Source organism: Alligator sinensis, unplaced genomic scaffold, assembly GCF_000455745.1.
Source record: "Alligator sinensis unplaced genomic scaffold, ASM45574v1 scaffold123_1, whole genome shotgun sequence".
Classification (NCBI taxonomy): Eukaryota; Metazoa; Chordata; order Crocodylia; family Alligatoridae; genus Alligator; species Alligator sinensis.
In genome coordinates, this window is record NW_005841985.1 from 1,084,819 (window position 1) to 1,103,216 (window position 18,398).

Below are 18,398 nucleotides of genomic sequence, written 5' to 3' on the forward strand. Positions count from 1 at the left end.
CATTTTATCACTCTTGTCCATGAGCCTACATGCAATATGTACATAAGACTGAAGTTTCCAGATACCTTCCTGTTTTCCTTATGCAAGGAGGGTTAGTTGCTAATAGCATAAATCCTTAAGTTCATTCAACCACAAATGGATAAATAATAAATCAGTTTTTCAATATACTTCAATACTTCCCTTCCCAAGTTCTACAGTAACCCCAAGTTCTACAGTACGTAAAGTCAAGTTTCCTAAGGAAATAACTCAATATGCTAATCAGAAAATAAAACAAAATGTTGAAAATACAATTATTTAGATTCTCAAAAATGTGTATTTAAATATATTTGAACTGTACCAATTTTTAAAAATTATTTCTCTCTGTCCACAAAGCAGCTCCTATCCTTCCACTTGTAGAGTAGATGGGTCTCCTTCCAGAAGCAGTTTAGATCAATGTTCCTTAATGTGACAAGAGAATAATATTCCATTGTCTTGCTAAGACTTATGTAGCTAATCCACTGTGGCTGCAGAACTCCAACCCCCTGCTGGCTATGGCAGGGACAGGCTAAGCATATTCGTGAAATTATTTTCCTGGTCTAGCCCTGAGAACAAATCCAGATGACTCATGGTAGTGCAGAACACAACCACAAAAAAAAGCTAGGAGAAGCAGAGTTTAAAACATAACAAAATTAGACTATACATGAAAACAATATGAATACATGTTTATTTCAGAGATTAACAGGTTGATTTATCTTGCAAATGCTGGATTTTCACTGAGGTTTGTACTAAAATTGGCATGCAAATGACAAACAAGACTGTAATGCACTGCTGTTTATTTTACTTCAGTCTTTTGTCAAATTTCATTTCTTTCCAGATTTTGAAATGGTATCTACCACTCCCCTCCACTCCCCATTTAGCTGTGTAACATCTCACCTTGTTTTTCTGTATGAGATGAAAATCTTTCCCATAAATCAGGAGTGCATGTTCAAAGCTTCTGCATTCTTCTTCTGTCCATGCTGTCATCTCTTCTGGAGAATTCCCCAAAACAACAGAAAAAAAACCACTTATTTTCAGTGACAATTTTTTAATTAGAGATGGAATAAGAGTTTTACTGATAACACACGAAAATCTAATTATTAAAGGGAAAAGCTAGGTTCTTTAGAATGTTTATTATTATTAAAACGGAAACACCTAATTAATGTAATATTCTTCTTTAGAAGACTGCATCCATTAATGATGAACTCTGCATACACAGCTGTTCACTGAAAGATGAAAACATTAATTTAATTCACTTTGAATTTTTTTTGTATGCATTTGAAAACATCTCTAGGCTGTAAAAATCAGTATTTTTCTGCAATGGTTTAATAAGATCCATTTTCAGTGGGTTAAAGACAAGAGATAAAGGCCTTCGAAAAAGGAGGTAGGAGTCAATTCTCTGTGCATTTAGTTTTGTAGAAAGTTTGCAGCTCTTCAAATTAACTGACACCTCAGATTCATTCTTCAAACACACCAAAATGTATCAGAGGAAACTCCTACTTTCTACAAGGTTGCAGACTGAGAACTGAACTGTGTTCCTAAAAATAGTATCTTAGCACTATCATAGGTGGTTTGAGACCATGCAACTTGAATGGTATAACACCCTTGCTCTTTCTACTTTAAAACTGGGTCTTGGCATCCTGAAATCTACCCAAGACAAAAATACTCCCCAGAAACTTCCTGTTTAGGAAGCATTACTAGGAGTGTAAACTCATGACACCTCTCCTTATCTGACTTTAAAATTCTCTAGGCACCCAGAATTCTGCTTCTTGACCAGCCCAGGACTGCTCAGTCTGTGTAGCTCAGTGCCAGCCTTCCCGGGATCCAGGAACTAGGCATTCCTCCAAGTTTCAGAGCAGCACAGAACCCAGAGACAGGACTGGGCTCTTTGCTAAGTGCTCATTGCTGGGTTTTTTGTTCTGTTTGTTTTTTAAAAAACAAAACAAAACAAAGCACACATGGCTGAAGGAGGTGGTGGCAGTGACACTCACCAATTTTACAAATTAGCTAGCGGTTAGAGCACTTGCCCATGAAGTAGGAGATCCAGGGTCAATATTCTTCTCGGCCTCAGGAGGTTCAGTGTTTTAGCCAATGTTTTTCTTTACATGTAAAATGTTAAAATAACCAAAACAGTCCTAGGACCAGGGACCAGAACACAGGACTCTGCCTTCATAGGCCAGTGGTTGGAGCACTCAGTTGGGAAGTTAGACACCTCTTTGTGCACTGCTTGTTGGCCCTATGATTTTTGCACTTTTCCTGCACTTTGGCTCACTTTCAAGAGGAAGGACTCCAGCTGTATGGTTCAGGCTATTTTGGGAGGTTGAGGATATGGGTAGGTAAGTGTTCTAGCCACAAGGATATTACATAAAAGGTGGACACTGCTGCTGCTGCCGCCGGCACCACCACCTCCGACTGTTTCAGAAGAAGTGTCCAGCTCAGTTTCTCAAAAAAGGATCCTGGGCTCTGGATTCTGAGTTTATAAAGGAGCATGCTCACAACCCTGACTTGAGTGCAGGAGTCCCCCCTGTGAGGCAAGTTTTCAGATTTGCCCTGGCGATTTGCCATTCTTTATTGGCTAAGCTTTGGGCTACTCCCCCATCTGCATATAGGTTTTTAAGATCAGCCTTGTGAAGTATCCAACACTTCACATACAAACTATAGGGAGCCTAGGCACTTAAATGGGTTTCTGGATTCTACACCATGAGCCAAAAATTTCAAAGTTGGTAGCTATACCACCCAACCCCTGTATTGGATTTAGTATCTATATGCATTTTTAAATAGGACAAAATATGACAGATTTTTATTTAGCAATCTATATATACACCATGTTTGTCAGATTCTAGCACAAAACAAAGCAACTCCTATAAACGGAAAATGCTTGCTGTTATTTTTTTTATGGTATAACAATTTGTTTTATTACTGACCTTAAAGTGCACTAAATCAGGATACAAATATTTGCCAAAAGATGAGCTAATAGCAGGCAAACAAGTACCTGTATTTCTAAATGAATTTAGAAATATAACCCAGAGTAAGTGAATTAATTCTAATCGTTTTAAGTGTCCTTAAAACAATTTTGTTACTCAGTTACAAAGTAACAGAGTAAAAAAAGTCTCTTTTTACAGCAAATAAAATTTATCATCTTCAGATTCACGTGGAATTTTTGGTAAAGGTGATCAAATCAGCTACCTCTCACATTGTGTTTGGCTAGGTACCAAATTGGGATTCTGGCAGTGATTTTTAGAGATGCTGATTTCACTGATAATGCCATGACTGCCACCCATCATTGATATTTTAACCCAATGAGCTGATAGAAAGCCTGATCCAGGTGACAACTTTCAATGATAGGGAAGTATCCTGTGCAACTCAAGCTCCAGCACCTTTTTAAAGCCCCACTGAAATCTACACTGCAAGCATTCCTATTAATTTTAATGAGAGCTTCACAGAAACATGTTGTAAACACAAAATATAATAAAAACTGCCCACTATTCAGTCAACATTAATACCCATTTCCTTCTTACCACATAGCTTGTGTCTTTATCATATTCAACTATCAAATTTAGTCTCTCATTGAAACAAATGATGGCATAATCTTCATTTGAAACCAATATTTAGTGAACAAAAGGCTAAAAACAAATGAAATTGCAAAATCTCACAATGATTACAGAATTGGGTATTAAAGAGGCAGTGAGGTGTGTAATATCCTTACTGTATCACATTTGCTAGTTTCAGCAGAAAGGTATTCCAAAGTAGCCAAAAAAATATTCTTAGCAGCATCCAAAGATCACCTCATAAAACTTTAGTCTAACAAGACAGCCTCATCTGCACTGCAAAAAAAGAAATGCTCAGGATAGGTCCTTCTAATATTTAAATGCTCCCATCTATTGCAAAAACCTTATTGGGTTCCTCCCTGTACCTTCAATTCCCTTTCACATCAATGGCAACAGCATTAGATATCAGCACCACATGGAAGATGTTCACTTTGCAGGATCAAGCCCTTAACTTTGCCCTTGCCTTTCTATTTATGTTTGTGTGTATGGATCAGGCCTATTTATTTTTAAAAAGGCAAAAAAAACTTGGGGCAAATAAATAATGAAAATTAAAGTTTACAACAGAAGAAAAAACCTCTACATGCACATTCACATGTCTACACACAAAGGAAGTATCTTATACTGGTAACAGTGTTGACTCCTTGCAAGAAAGGGTAGGACTACCTCACAGACTGTTTTACTGATTCTAGGAACACTGATGTATGTTAGGGTATGTGAAAGGCTACTCTAACTCAAGGTAACTGGTTATGCTACCAAAAAGAACTATATGCCGAGCAAGAACTGCCATAGGGAAACTAAGTTGTACTTTGTTCCACACATAGGCAACCCAGGTCTTTTTTTAACACCAAAATGGGAGGAAAGGATAAAATAAGAAGGGGAAGATATTAATTTTAGGTGCTGGATCTGCACATTCCAAAAAGCAACAGAAAGTTTCAATTGGCCAGTTCCAGCTAGATTCTCTCTCTCTCTACTACAGACAGGCAGTGCAAAGGGTAAGACACTGGGAACAAGAATTTAGTTCAACATATTTCCACGTTAGCTTTGAGACAAAAAAAAAAATTATGACAAGTATTTCTGAAAAATCAGGTAGCTTTACCTTGATAGGCTTTTCCATTTGAGCAATACCTTTCAATTGCTTCTTTAATGTTATGGTTACATTTCAGAAGTTCATACAGCGCCTAGGAGATTGAACAAATATTTATCTTTAAAAAAGATAATGTAAAACTTGTGAGTAAACAAGTCACAATTGTGTCAAGCTCTGTCATCCAGTTTCATGGCAACATTAATCATAGTTTATATACAATGCAATTAAAAATAAACAAAGCAAAACTGTTTAAATAAGGTTAAAATCGATCATATCAATCCTTGTAGCTTCTGAAGCTGGATGGTTAGTTAAGAACCTGTTAATCGGAAAGGCACACTGTCACAATCATACAGCCTAGTCCTACTGCCAGGTTACTAGTACTTATAGGTCAGCAGCAGTTTAACTGCTGGCAAGGCCATGCTTTACTTGTACTTGCCAGTAGAAAGATAAATGTTTGAGTAGTGTATAAAGAGAACACTAGGTAGGAAGCAATGTCCTACAAGTGACTAGGATGTACCACTTACTTGTTCATTGTCCCGTGTCTGTATTCCTTCATGAATTCTGCCAATCATTTTTTCATTTCCAGTTCTTAAAGAGGTCTCAAAAAGGTATTCTTTCACTTTACTCTCCAAAATCACATCTGGTCTCCAAAGTAAGTGGTCTTCATTTTCATATGCTGTTTAGAGAAAAATCCATTGAAAGAAATATCAAACCCTACTGTATACTGAAATTTAACACCAGGAGGGGTGGGGGAGGATGGGAAGGGGAAGGAAGCATCCAGCTTGCTATATCTGACATTGTGGACCACACCATCAGCTCATGCAAACTGGTCTGACAAACCTTTCAGAAGCCTAACATTAAAAATCAGTACCTTCCCCAAAAACAGAAAACAAAATGGCACTAGTCAAATCAAACACTATGACAACATGAGGGCCCAGGCACAGATACCAACCATTATCAAATCCAATTTTCCTCAACAGCCACAATTAAGAGGGGCCTTGCAACATGTCTCAACAGCAAATGAATTAGGATTATACTGGAACAAGGGAAAAGTCAGATTTATGAAAAAAAGGATTTACAGAATTTAAAATCTAAACATTTATGCACATGAGGTTTCCATGAAGTTGAGTGTTTTTGCAAATACTCAAGGGATATTCATATCTTTACTTGCTTAGATTCAAAACACAATCCTTGGTAACATGGAGAAGAATAACCCTACAAATGTGCAATAGACATACTTGTGTTTTATTTCTAGTTCAAACCTTGCATACGCTGAATAACCTATGTTCCTTACCAGTCAAAACTGGTATGTATTATTAAAGTGACTGATCTAAATGCTAATATTGTGATTTCCAGCTCTAGTCATCTACTAGTCTCAGAGATTTTTATTTATTTATTTATTTTTTACATATTCTTTAAGAAATGAAGTTATGATTTGATACTCCTTAATTCAAAGCAAACTGGAAAAAGTAACTGTGCAATTTAAGTGACTTAACATAGTTATATCAGAAAATATGAGAAACAACATGACCGACTCAGTTGGCAAGAAGTATTCATTAACATTTAAATCTCAGACTGCCTACTCTTAAAATATTTAACTTTATAAACAGGCATGTTTGACATTACATTTTAAACTCTCACAAGGCAGGTCTACATGTGCAATTAATTTGAAGCAATAAACTCTGGTGTATTGCTCCTGGGTGCACCATTTGAACGTGCACCTGGGATTTCAGGACGCTGAGCTGGGATGGAACACACTGAAGCATCCTCATGCCCTAGCCAGCTGGGTTAGCATCCACACATGCAGGTTAGGACTTGTTTTTACAAATACTACCCAGATGCAGAGTTTATTAGTTTACTCCAGCCTAACAGCCCTGTACATGTAGATGCCGAGACACCTACTGCACAGCTATTTAGCTTACTCCACAATAAATGTCTCATGTTGACGTGTCCAGTCTGAAAGCAATGCAAGATTAGAGCAGGTAGCCAATTCAAGACAGTCAAAGAAATGATAAAGGCTGGTATAGTTTAGCACAGGGGTGTTAATGATTTGATCCACAGAGCCATGTCAGTTGGCCCCCAGTGCTAGCCCTACTCCCCACCACCCTTTCCCTCCCCCATGTGCTGGATCCAGTACCTATGATGCCTACTGTGGCTGGTCTGGGACTGCACCACTGACACAGTCCTGAACCAGTCAGACCAAATGGGCACTGGATATGGCATGTAGGGGCAGAGGGGCAAAGTCTGAGTCTGACCCGGCCTGCAGGGCTGGCACCATGTTGTTCAGCCAGCATGTAGGCCAGTTCATGGCCCACGCATCTGGCCCATGGGGTCCAAATGAGTTTGACATCCCTGGTCTAGCAGGAACCCATAGCCTTGTAGCAAGTGACCTTCAGCAAGTGTGGGGAAAGAATAAACCATTATTATCACTTCAAAAGGTGCCAAATAGAAGCTGCTTTTATAAAGCTTCATTATGAGACTTAATTTAGAGCATAACCTTCTGGCACAACTCCTATGGCTAGAACTATGTGGCCATGTGCAGTCTACATATGCCGTCATTAACCCCTCATAAGCCTGTGGTGGAACCCTTATCTTTACCCATATTTTAGGGGATTCAATATCTTTAAATGTTTAAATTTGTTATTTAATAGGTTGGATTCATTAATAAATAAAGTTAAAACAAATAAAGAATCACTCTTACTTGGGCTGACAGTTCTCACAGCAAAAGAGATGAACTGAATTCAGAAAGTCAACTCATCACACTAGGAATAATATTTCAACTGACATATATCTACTACTGAAGCTCTTTGTCAGTCCCCTTGATAACCTACACCACACCAGCACTTCCTGCTGGAGTCCTGGACTGCTCTTCCCAGCTGAAATTCCTCAGGGTCTCCATCGGTGAGTTGCCTCTTTTCTCCTGGAGTGGTCAGATGGTAAAAACCTCAGGGTATGTCTACCCCAAGCACATCCAGCACACACCACAGTGCTGCGCAGAGATACCCAAGCTGGCTCTTCACCATCTCCAAATAAGGAACAGCATAACCATATTGGCAGGGCTAACTAGCCCAGGAGCACAGCTATGCTGTTTCTAGTTGTGAAACCAGAACATACAGGGCTAGCTTGCCTAGGTCTGAATGGCACTGCTTTGAATCATTTAACACACAGCCTGAGAGAACACCCGAGGATATCTGGCTCCAGCTTTTCAGCTCAGAGAAGTCAGCAGGTAAGCCCTTTTGCTGATCCGACACACAGTTTTCTTGCTGAGAAGCCACCAGGTCACCTTTCTACTACTGTAAATTTCATTTTTCCAGTCTCAACTCTATTTCAAGAAAGCCCACAAGCATACCTCTTTCAGTTCTCAGCCTTTTCAAAGAAACCCAGGGACCTCTCATCCATTTAACTGCCTCCTCAAAAAAAAAAAAATCCTACAGATAGCTAATTCCTTTTCTGCTTCCTCTGTTTATTACCCTTGGTTGCACCCCATCATCTTGATCAGGTCTAGATGGGGTATAGTAGGATAACGGGTGTACTTCACTTAAAGAACCAGCAACCTCGATGCAGAACTGTGACAGGAAACAGAGCCCACTGCACCAGACCAAACCCTGCTTTTATACATTCCTCGTAGTAGTGGCATATAAGCTATTTTCTCAATTTCTAGAACAATTTTAGGAAAGGTCAGAAGTTTTAGCGAAGACAAAAAGACTGACAAAACCCAAGGTAAAAGCTGCATAAACTTCTCAGCTTGTCCTTAGCACATCTTCAGCCTTTGCAGATATTTTTCTTTAGTAAACAAACTCTTAGCAGGATGCTCAGCAGTTCCAAAGAAGCTGTATTTCACTACCACTGCTTTTGTTTGAATTATCAGAGCCGATTCCCGAGAAGCAAGAGAGGAATAAAAATGGGGTTATAATAATCAGAGTAGAACCTAGAAAAGCACCAAAGGGAGTAAGAGAAAAAAAAAGCTTCTGATGTCCAGGTCTTTGAACAGCTTCCGGTGCTATATAAACCTTGCCAAAGCATCCAATTCCCCTAAGATGTATGGTTCCTCAATTCTTAGCCTTATTTGCAAACTCAGGCTTTTGAATGAAGTATGAATGCTAGTACAAAGCTTAATGTGTTCATTTTCTGATAAAAATTTTATGGACTGAATACAAGCAGTTCCAAAGAATCTTGAAATGCTACAGGAGATGCAAGTGTATATGCATATGTACACACTGTCCATTTATTAATATTTCCCACCATCAGCTCCTGGATGGGATAGAGTTTGAGGGTTTTCTTCTACTATAGCTGTTTGTATCCTTACTATTCAGCAGGATAGGGTAGTTAAAATAAACAACTGACTGCTTTTTATTCATGTTCTTCCTACTGTAACCATGCTGCCTGTACCTAAAACAGAGGTTAAGCATCATGCAAGCGAGACAAAGAGAAGCATGTTTTATAATCATGGTCACAGAACCTTTCCAAGAATACTCAGGACTAGAAAATGCAACTTGTATAGCACATTTAGAACAGAATGTATCGCTTCATTTGATTGATTTTTTTGCATCCCACAAAGGTATAACTACCTGAAAGCAATAAAAATACTATTTGATTACGATTGAAAAGTTTCTGGCATACAAGAGCAGTTGAGAGGATCTCTCTGAAAGTCTTGAAGTTAATTCTAAATGACATGATCTCAGGCTTTACTAGTTCTGATCATACACATCATTCTTGATCCATTTTACTGTTTGGGCTAGTATTATTAGATCCTCCAAGCATAAAATTGATTCATTTTCTTTTCTTCCTTTTTGAGAACTTTATACCAAAGAGTTCTTAGTGGACTCAAAAGACACTTATCATAACATTTCTGAAAATTATTTTAGTTCTTATTTTTGTTTCTGAATGTAGCCCTCTATCTTACAGTTTTTGAGACTTTAAATATTTTTTATTTAATTGCTACTCAACAGTGCAGAAGTAAAAAATGTAAAATAACTTACCATTTTCATTATCATTGTACTTCCCCAGGTAAGGTGGGATTTCAGCCTGATACTGGGAGCCAACCATTATTTCCTGAAGAGTTAGAAAGAATTTTTATTCATTCATGATACAAAAAAAGAGTTAAAAATGAATGTATTCAAAGATATGACATCTTTATCTAATATACAGTATTAATATGATGCACAAGATAAGGCATAAATAAAGAACCTGGATAAAATCTTAATTGCAAGAAAACTTTATTGTTCAAATTAAAGCCCATTAAGATTTGTCATATGTAAACAGATATTGTTCTCTATTACCTTCCTCAAATCTTCAGATGAATTACCAGCATCTGCCTCTACATCTTCACCATCTGATTCCTTATCTCCATCACAGGTAGTGTTTGCTTTATATACAAACATATAAAAAAGAAGTTTTATTTAGCGTTGGTTTACAGTTTGCATGTTGAATTACAATAAATTCTACTGCATCTGCTTTATTTTATCCTACAATAAGAGCATCTGCTTTTATTTATAGACGTTGGTCAACAGACTGTTCTTAATTTGTGTTTCTATGAAACTGCAGCATAAAAATACCTATATTCTTTGACTTGTTTTAATTCTGCAATACACATTTATTATCACTTGAAACTGAGACCATTAGAGATATATTGCCAATTGACAAGAGGGAATGAGATCATTTTTCTTTATCAATTTGTTTTAATAAAGGCATTGCACTTATAGAAAAAGTCTGGTAAAGAACAGGAAAATACTGGGGCTAAATTTTAACCCCCAGTTAACCACAAGCAAAGTCATGTTGAAGGCCACTGTTTATTCTAGCATCTTTATGAAGTTCAGAAGTTACTCAGACTGTTTTATTGAAAGGCAGGTTATGTGGCAGTATCATATCCCCAGACTTAGTTCCCACAAAATCCCAGCTTCAAAGTCAGGCTCCTTCCATAAATCACAGTGGAAAATAGACATATGTTGAGGGAAATAATGTAATGGAGGAAACAGCTCCCTCTCCATATGTCAGGCTAAGTGAAGGAGTCACTTGTACCCTAGCTCAGGACTGTCCAACTGGCAGTTAAAATGCAGCCCCTGCGTGCTTACCTAACCACTGCTCTCCTCACTGTTTTGACTGCTGCTGCAGCTGGGGTCTTTAGCGCCCACCCCCCCCACCCAGCTTTCACTTTGTGCTCTTGCCCCAGAGTGGGTCAATACAGCCTATGGCACTGAGGGAAACCTGCAGAGCAGCACAATGGCCACCCACACAATGCAACGGGCTGTGAATGGATAGGGCGGATGCAGCCTGAGGGACAATGGCTTGGCACTACGTCCCCTGGGATGCGCAGTCCACAGCTCCCAGCCACTTAAAAATTAGGGATCCCTCCCTTGGTTAATAAACATGAACAAGATTGAAGTAATGTTAGTAATGACTCTTTAAATGGAGGATTCCAGCATTTAGAGAAATTAACTCATGCCACTCACTAGTATATAAGGCAGGAGACATTTCCTCAATGCACTTTCTTTTGGGTACAATCACACTTACACAATATAAATACATCAGATTCTATAGAACAGCATCAATAATGTCATGCAAAAATGACACCCATGTACAACATCCAGCAAAGTACCAATGCTCCCCAACTGCTACTGAAGTCAATGAATAGTTCTCAGCACCTCAAAGACTGCAGTACTTATGCAATTTAGCAGTCTTTCTTTAGGTCTATACAGTGCTTAGAATGCATGCTTGGGACAGTACTATAATAAACATTGGTTTGCCTACATCTTAATGGTCGAGGAAAGAAGTCAGTTGCTTCATGCGAAGTAACTGATGGTGTCAAGTCATCAGCAGAAGACTGTGTTTCTTCATCATCACCCGACAAGAGGTCTTTGGCAATTTCCTCCTATATTATTTAAAAAAAAAAAAAAAAAAAAAGAGAGAGAAAAAAAATTGGGATTGTATGTAGGCAAGTAAGCCTCAGGAACTGACAACTAGAGGGAAAAACCTTCAGTCTTTAGATTACAGAAATCAACACTGGTATGTTTATAGCAATACTAAACAAAAACAATGGTGAACTGGCTTTTGCAATATATAATCAAATATTCAGTTCTGGAGTGAGTGGTTATATAAAATTCTTCATCCTCCTCCCTCCATTAAAATAAGCTCATGGGAGTAAGGCTCTGTGAGGATGCCTCTCGGAAACCCACCCTAAGGTACTGCAAAGGAAGGAGAGGTCCCAGGGGAAAAGGCCAGTGAACTGCTTCCAAAACTGCAGGAGCCTTATAGAACCAGCCTGGCTTTTTGGACCATCTCCTCTGTTCCTTACGTGACAACTCCATTGGCACTACCATAGGCTGACCTCTGGTCTTGATGTCCTTTGAAACTCTAGGGGAAAAAATTAAATAGGCCACAGCCATATTACTTTTTCAGAAGGATTTTCCCCTCAAAATGCAGGACATGTAGCTTTCCTCTGACAAATGAGGAAAAAGAACATGCTTTTGTAGATGCATACGAGTGTCTCTAAGGAGAGGTTAGAAAGGAAAAAGTTGCAGAGAGTATTGGGAAGCAAGCCAGACCAAAATTTTTGTAGCCACAGCACTGAATGACAGGGATCCCACTGAGACCAACATGCAGGAACACTCTTATATGCTATCTGATGAGTTGATAATTATGCTAGATTACAGAAAATAAAAATTGGGACTTCCTTTTCTCTGGAGATTTTATCATACAAATGGAACCATTTCTAGCCACATACATCTTAAACCCAACATCAGTTGGTTTAAAAGCTCAGAAGAACTGAGAAAGAGAGACTGCAATAGTAACACTCTAAAATGTTCAAGTTTCAGGTTTCATACTAGTTACATAATACATACAATCATTATACAGATGAAAGTTTATCGCTTGCCTCCCACAAGTCAAATACTTCTCAAAGCATATCCAGTTGAAAGGAATACTCCACAGCACTGAGAAGCAAGTTTTCAGAATCACTGCATATCCATCATGTGCTATACTGTACATACATTTTAAAATCACATATATATTCCCCAGCTTTCTATGCATTAAAAAAAAAAAAAAAAAAGTTGTTTGTGATTTTCCATAAAGAAAATGTTTAAAACAAAGCCTACTTGAGCCTTTAATATTTCAGCAATTCAAATAGGGGTGTTCTACGCTCAAATACTGGTGTAGCACCAATCATTTTTATTATTTTTGTATACTCATTAATAAAAACAGAAATAGTAAATAAACTCAGAATCAGATTCTCATTGTCCATTAAGATTATTTCAAAACACTAACATTTATTATTCTGATTGCAAAAATAATTCATGTCTTCTACTTTTCTATTATAAGGAGGAAGGGAAAAAAAAAAATCAAAGGTTAGTTATGCAGGTTTCTAATTTTGAATTTTCTTAGAGAAAAATTGTTTCCAACTTACTTTGTCTAAAGTCATATCTGGTAGTTCATCCGCAAGTTCACTTGGAGAACTATCTGCACTGGAACCTGCTATAACTGGAATTGTAGGTTCATAGCCATAAAATGCCAGTAAGTCTTCTAAAGGCATGTTTCCTTCCTAATCAAGAGAAAGGAGACATTGTTTCAACACTAGCAAATACCACTTCACAGAATTATTCAGTCATAAATAGAGAAGCTGACTTTCAAATAAAAGTTAGAATAGCTAAGTACAAAGACCTGTGCTATCCCAATCCACTTTCTTTAGAAAGTCTGGTTAGTAAAGTATTTAGAACCCTTTTGGACATAAAGCCAAAATTAATTCCCAATAATGTCTGTAGGCAGAGTTTTTAGTCAGAAGATAATCCTATTGTCAAAATGAAAACAGGTATCATGCCAAAAAACAATAATCACAGCTGCAATTGGACATAACAAACAGCAGCAAACTTACACAATTTTTAATTTTATTTCTTCTGCCTCATGAATACATTTTATGCTTTTATTTTTTGTCTGTGGTTTTTTTTTTCTCCCCGTAGAGAGCAGGAGAAAGAAGAAAGGGAGAGTAACAAACAAGATAAAACTGAGTAAGGCAGGCTGATTCAAAGCTGGGGAAGAAATTCTACACCAGCAATGTCACCAGGCTGTACTTTCTACCGGCGTTAATAAAACAGCAACTCCCATTTTATTAGTTGACTGATTCATGACAACAGAAGTCTTAAGGTATTTTCAAGCATTTATACACACCGTTCTAAAATGTTCTTATTGAACTTTCATGCTAATTAAGTGATGCTTTTCTTGTAGCCATCTAAAGCCTCTGTCCTACAAAGACTTCTCACAAAGGGCAAGTTATATGCATGCTTAAGTGTTGACAGTATTGAGAGTTTGTGCAATAACAACACTTCAAGCTTCTTGGCTTTTAATTATTTTTCTTCCAAACTACTAGAAATTATATCATTCTGTGACATAATAATGACTTACAGCTAGTTGTGAAAAACAAGTTATTTCCAACCTATAACTGAATGTTTACAACCCAGCACAGAAAACAGTTGTTTCTCAAGGACAGAGGCATAGAAACCTACCAGTTTGCACACAGTCATTCCCACATATAGAAAATATACATTAAGTTACACTGCCAACTTTAGACCTGGTATTAGCAGGTCCACGTCCATAAGTAGCTGGCCTCAGTTCTACAGTTGTCTGAATACAAATGTAACTGGGACAAACAGAAATGTAACTGGCATCAATTTGACATTTAGTGGGTATGTAAACAAGTGACAGAGAAGGATGGAAAAAGGGGTGAAAAAGGAAAAAACCAATTATCCCGAGAGTGTAAAATAGAGTAGGAGAAGCCAAGTAGCAAGTTACTTATTTTGGACACCCACATGATTTCAAAATGGTACAAGTTAAACTCACTTATACTAATTTTCTGACTCTCCGCCACTATTGACATCAATTAATTCTGACCCACTAAATTTTCCCAAGACGACGGGAAAAAACACTAAGTGATCAAAATAATGAAGCTGGGGCCCTGGAATAAATCAAATCATTAATATTGTGTTTTACCATTATTTACAACTCAAAGCCAATTATTAAAAAATAATATTTTATAACAATCAATATGTTTCTGCTTCCACAAACAGAATAGATAGGCAGTGGCTTTAGGTACCAGAGAACCGAAACAAATTTGTTCTAATGGTCAGTAATTTCTCGTCCAGAGTAGGGAAGGGGTGGGGAACCTACTAGTTATATTAACTTTTTTTCCAGTTAACAGAGCAATTACATCCTTCAATTCAACCCTGTTTTAACTTCAGCTTCACTAAAGATGCATACATTTCTTCTTACTGGACTTTTAAGTGGGATGAAAAGGTATTTCAAGTCCATTAAAACAAGGCAACTACAAAGAAGAGATAGTGTTCTCTGTATGTGCTAAAGCAGGGCTAGGACAGCTGTGTTTAAAGAAAGAGGCAAGTCACTCCCCACCTTTTCTAAATCTTCAATTTCAGAACTGAAGTTTTTGCCCTCCTCCATCATTTCTTCCTCTTCAAGAGTTCTCTCATCATCATAATCATGTACCAACATTTCAGCAGTGGGGTCAAAATCATGATCCTCAGAAGATAAAGAGCCAACTACAAGTAAAGAAAAAAAAAAAAAATGAATGCTGTAGTGCCACACAGTTTTCCTAAAAATTAAAGTGTGCACGCGTGTGGTCAACACTTCCTAGGAGAAGGGTGAGGAAGGAGTTCTTTAACTGGAACTCCAATTTTATACCTGTAACTTGTAGATGCAATTTTGCATCCTACAGTTTAGACTACTTGATACAAAATTATGTTGAAAAGTGACACTGAACAGAGGTCTGTTACAGAAAGTCTGGTTTTAAGTGCATACTTTTTTATATATCAGAAAAAGTATCTGATATATACTTAAGATGAGCACCATACTGTAAAATGCAGTCCTGACATAAGGTTTTAGATTTGATGCCCTAAGCATATTTTTGCATAGCCTGCAGACTAGCATCTCTTAGAACAGTGGTTTTCAACCTGTGGTCTACAGACTCCTCCTGGCAGTCCGCAGATGATTATGATCAATCAAAAGTATGTGAATACCCACACTTACAATTCAAAGGGGTCCACACCTCCATTCAAAATTTGTTAGGGGTCCACAAATGAAAGACAAGGTTGAAACCCTTTAGAACAACAAGTGCACTGTTTATAAACACTTAAGTTAATCACATTTTTACTAAAAGCAAAAGCAGAGTTTTGCTTATTTCAGAATTTAGTGCCATGAAGGGGATACTTCACTGCATTCAGGGTTGTTTGTTCAGAATGGAGGAACAGACTTAAGGAATTCTAATGGTAAAATATGATAAAGGAAAGATCTAAGAAAGACAGCAAAAACCTACATATAGTCCTTATTAAAATTTCTTTAGAACATTCTGTGTATTGCAGCTATGTGATCTTAATCCACTTCTACCATAATATTTGAAAGGACACCTTTTGATTTAAAGCATTTTTAAGGAACACATTCTCATGTTCTTAACCACAGAACACTGAAACAAAAAATATTAATGTATAATTAACTTTTCAAAATTTTAATTAAGGCATTTTTTTAGGTCTGAGAATGCAAAGAGACCATATATATCCTTTCATTCTCATTCATTTCTACTAATTTCACTTTCAGGTTCCTATATATTAGCACTATGTTGCAATGTCTGACATCAAGAAAAGTAATGTTTGTTAGAAAATGATTTCCATATGAGGACTTTAAGCTTCATGAAAAAATCCATATTGCTCCTTGATTTTTGTTAAGCAAAAAGCCAACCACCCCCTTGCTAATATTATCCTTTAAAATTAGTATCCCGAGAGCACTCCCTTCAAGCACCTTCTCTTCCTTATTAACATTTCAGATTTTTAAAGCATCTAATTTCTTTTCAAGAAAAAGGACAAACTATAGTTCTTGCCATCACAAATAATGAAAATAAAAAGTAGCCATTTTCATTATCCAGTTCTCTCTAGAATAACATTGTCCAAATTCACACAACTGCAGGAAAACATTTCAAAATAACAACAGTTTTGGTTAAAAAGTATCCAATGAAAGTTTCTTATCAAAACAGTTCTAACAGAGTGCTAAAAAGCTATATAGTACCTAAAACCAGTTAACAACATCCTTTTAACTGCATATATATATGTGAATTCTTTTTGGTTACATATGAGATCCTGATCCTAAAGCTTCTAAAGAACCATTAAGATAAACAGCCATCTTACATGAAGTTATTGCATCTGAAATCACACATTATATATTCTAAAAATTACCCCTGCCAGTTGCTATTTTCTACTAGTTCACATAGCTAAAGTGAAAGTGTATTCCCCATGCAGACTTTAAATAAAAAACCAAAAAACATTAACCTTATTCGGATAAAGAATATACAAAGTATTTTACCCAGATATGAAATGCACATTATTCAAATTGCAGTATCTAGTTTAAATTATAGTACCTAGTTTAATTAAAGATAGTTCAAGTAGAATCAACATTAAGTTATATTACTATAGCACAAATATTCTTCATAAGTTGTTTGAGCTAGTTAGAGAAGATTATAAAGCAGAAACAAAATACTATATTTACTTGAATCCAAGATGAGGCTCCCCTCCAGTCAACATGGGGGAAGCCCTGGCTTAGGGCCAAGGCCAGGTGACAGCTCAGCTCCAACTTTGGCCCTGAGGCCAAAGCCAGAGCCAAGCCACTGCCTGCCTTGGGCTGGGGTGGCTTGTGCAGCAGGGGAGGGGGCTCACAGCAGAGGCAGTGTGGGGAAGACTGCGCGGTGGGGATGGGGCCACACACAGGGATGACCAGAGACATGTGGCTTAGAGGGAGCACAAGGGAGACTGTGCAGCCTGCTCCCCACCGCCCCCCAGTCTCCAACTGCTTAACAAGGGCTCTGGCTCCAGCCCCAATACCAACACCGCCAGGCAGGGCCTGGAGCTGCTGCCACTGCTTCTGCTTGGCTGGGCCGGATGCCACTAACTGCCCTGGAGCTAGAGCCACCCAGAAAGAAAGTGGCTGGCAGGGGGTGCGGGCAGAGATCAGAAACGGGCAAGGGGTGTGGGGAAGAGCCAAGGGCAGAAGCCTGGTCCCTGACTCACTGCTGCATGTGGGACAAATTGAAGATGACGCTCAGTACCCTGATCCTATACATGGAAAATCCCAACATTTAAAATTTTCTACTTACAGAATCTACTGGAGGATCACCTTATATTGATGCCATCTTGGATTTGGCTACCAAAGCTTTTAGACTTGGGATCTTATTAACTTAGGGACAAACTTAATTTTGCAAGAAAAACCATCAAAGAAACAACAGCCTCATGCGAAGCAAAGTAAGCTCAGGCTGCCAACACTCGGAAGGGCTGGGGCCATCGAGGAGCCCGGCCGCAGGTTAAGCGGCGCATTCACATGTCTTCAACCTACCCTCGGAAACTTTTAAGCACGTAGTTGAGAGGGGAATGTTTTACAGGCCTGTAGCAAAGAAGGGGGGAAACGACCCTCCCTCCAGTCTGGGAGCTCAGGTTCAAAAGGCCACTTTTGAAGGAAAATAAAGTTTGGCTTTTTCTTTAAAGTTCTCGCACAGTCGAGCAGCAGGCCCCTGGCCGGCAGCGCCCGGGCACGGGGGCTGGAGTCCGGCAGTGCGGGGGGCGGCACGCAGCGCATTTGCAGGACCCCGATGGTCCCGGGGGAACTTTGTCAGGGGAGGAGGGAAAGTTGGCACCCGCCCGCGTCTCCCCCGAGGGGAAGGAAGGAAGGAAGTGGGACGCACCTGGGCTGGAGCTGCCGAAGGAAGCCTGCGAGGG

The 18,398-nt window shown here is 38.4% G+C and overlaps 1 protein-coding gene across 3 annotated transcripts in view; it reads right to left on the reverse strand.

The window, feature by feature from the left end:
- Window positions 1-18,392, reverse strand: part of MIER3 (MIER family member 3) — a 20,948-nt gene extending 2,556 nt beyond the window's left edge. Inside the window, exons 1-9 of one of the 3 annotated variants that reach the window (XM_025201165.1) lie at window positions 18,365-18,392; window positions 15,040-15,185; window positions 13,046-13,180; window positions 11,395-11,515; window positions 9,927-10,012; window positions 9,627-9,699; window positions 5,172-5,323; window positions 4,660-4,741; window positions 913-1,004 (exon numbers count right to left, since the gene is read on the reverse strand). In XM_025201165.1, coding sequence (XP_025056950.1) covers window positions 913-1,004; window positions 4,660-4,741; window positions 5,172-5,323; window positions 9,627-9,699; window positions 9,927-10,012; window positions 11,395-11,515; window positions 13,046-13,180; window positions 15,040-15,138 — 840 coding nt within the window. In that variant the 5' untranslated portion in view covers window positions 15,139-15,185; window positions 18,365-18,392. Of the gene's footprint in view, window positions 1-912; window positions 1,008-4,659; window positions 4,742-5,171; window positions 5,324-9,626; window positions 9,700-9,926; window positions 10,013-11,394; window positions 11,516-11,819; window positions 11,998-13,045; window positions 13,181-15,039; window positions 15,186-18,364 lie in introns of those variants that run through there. The other 2 variants (XM_014518806.2, XM_025201167.1) reach the window with 2 other exon arrangements.
- Between the last annotated feature and the right edge of the window lie 6 nt (window positions 18,393-18,398).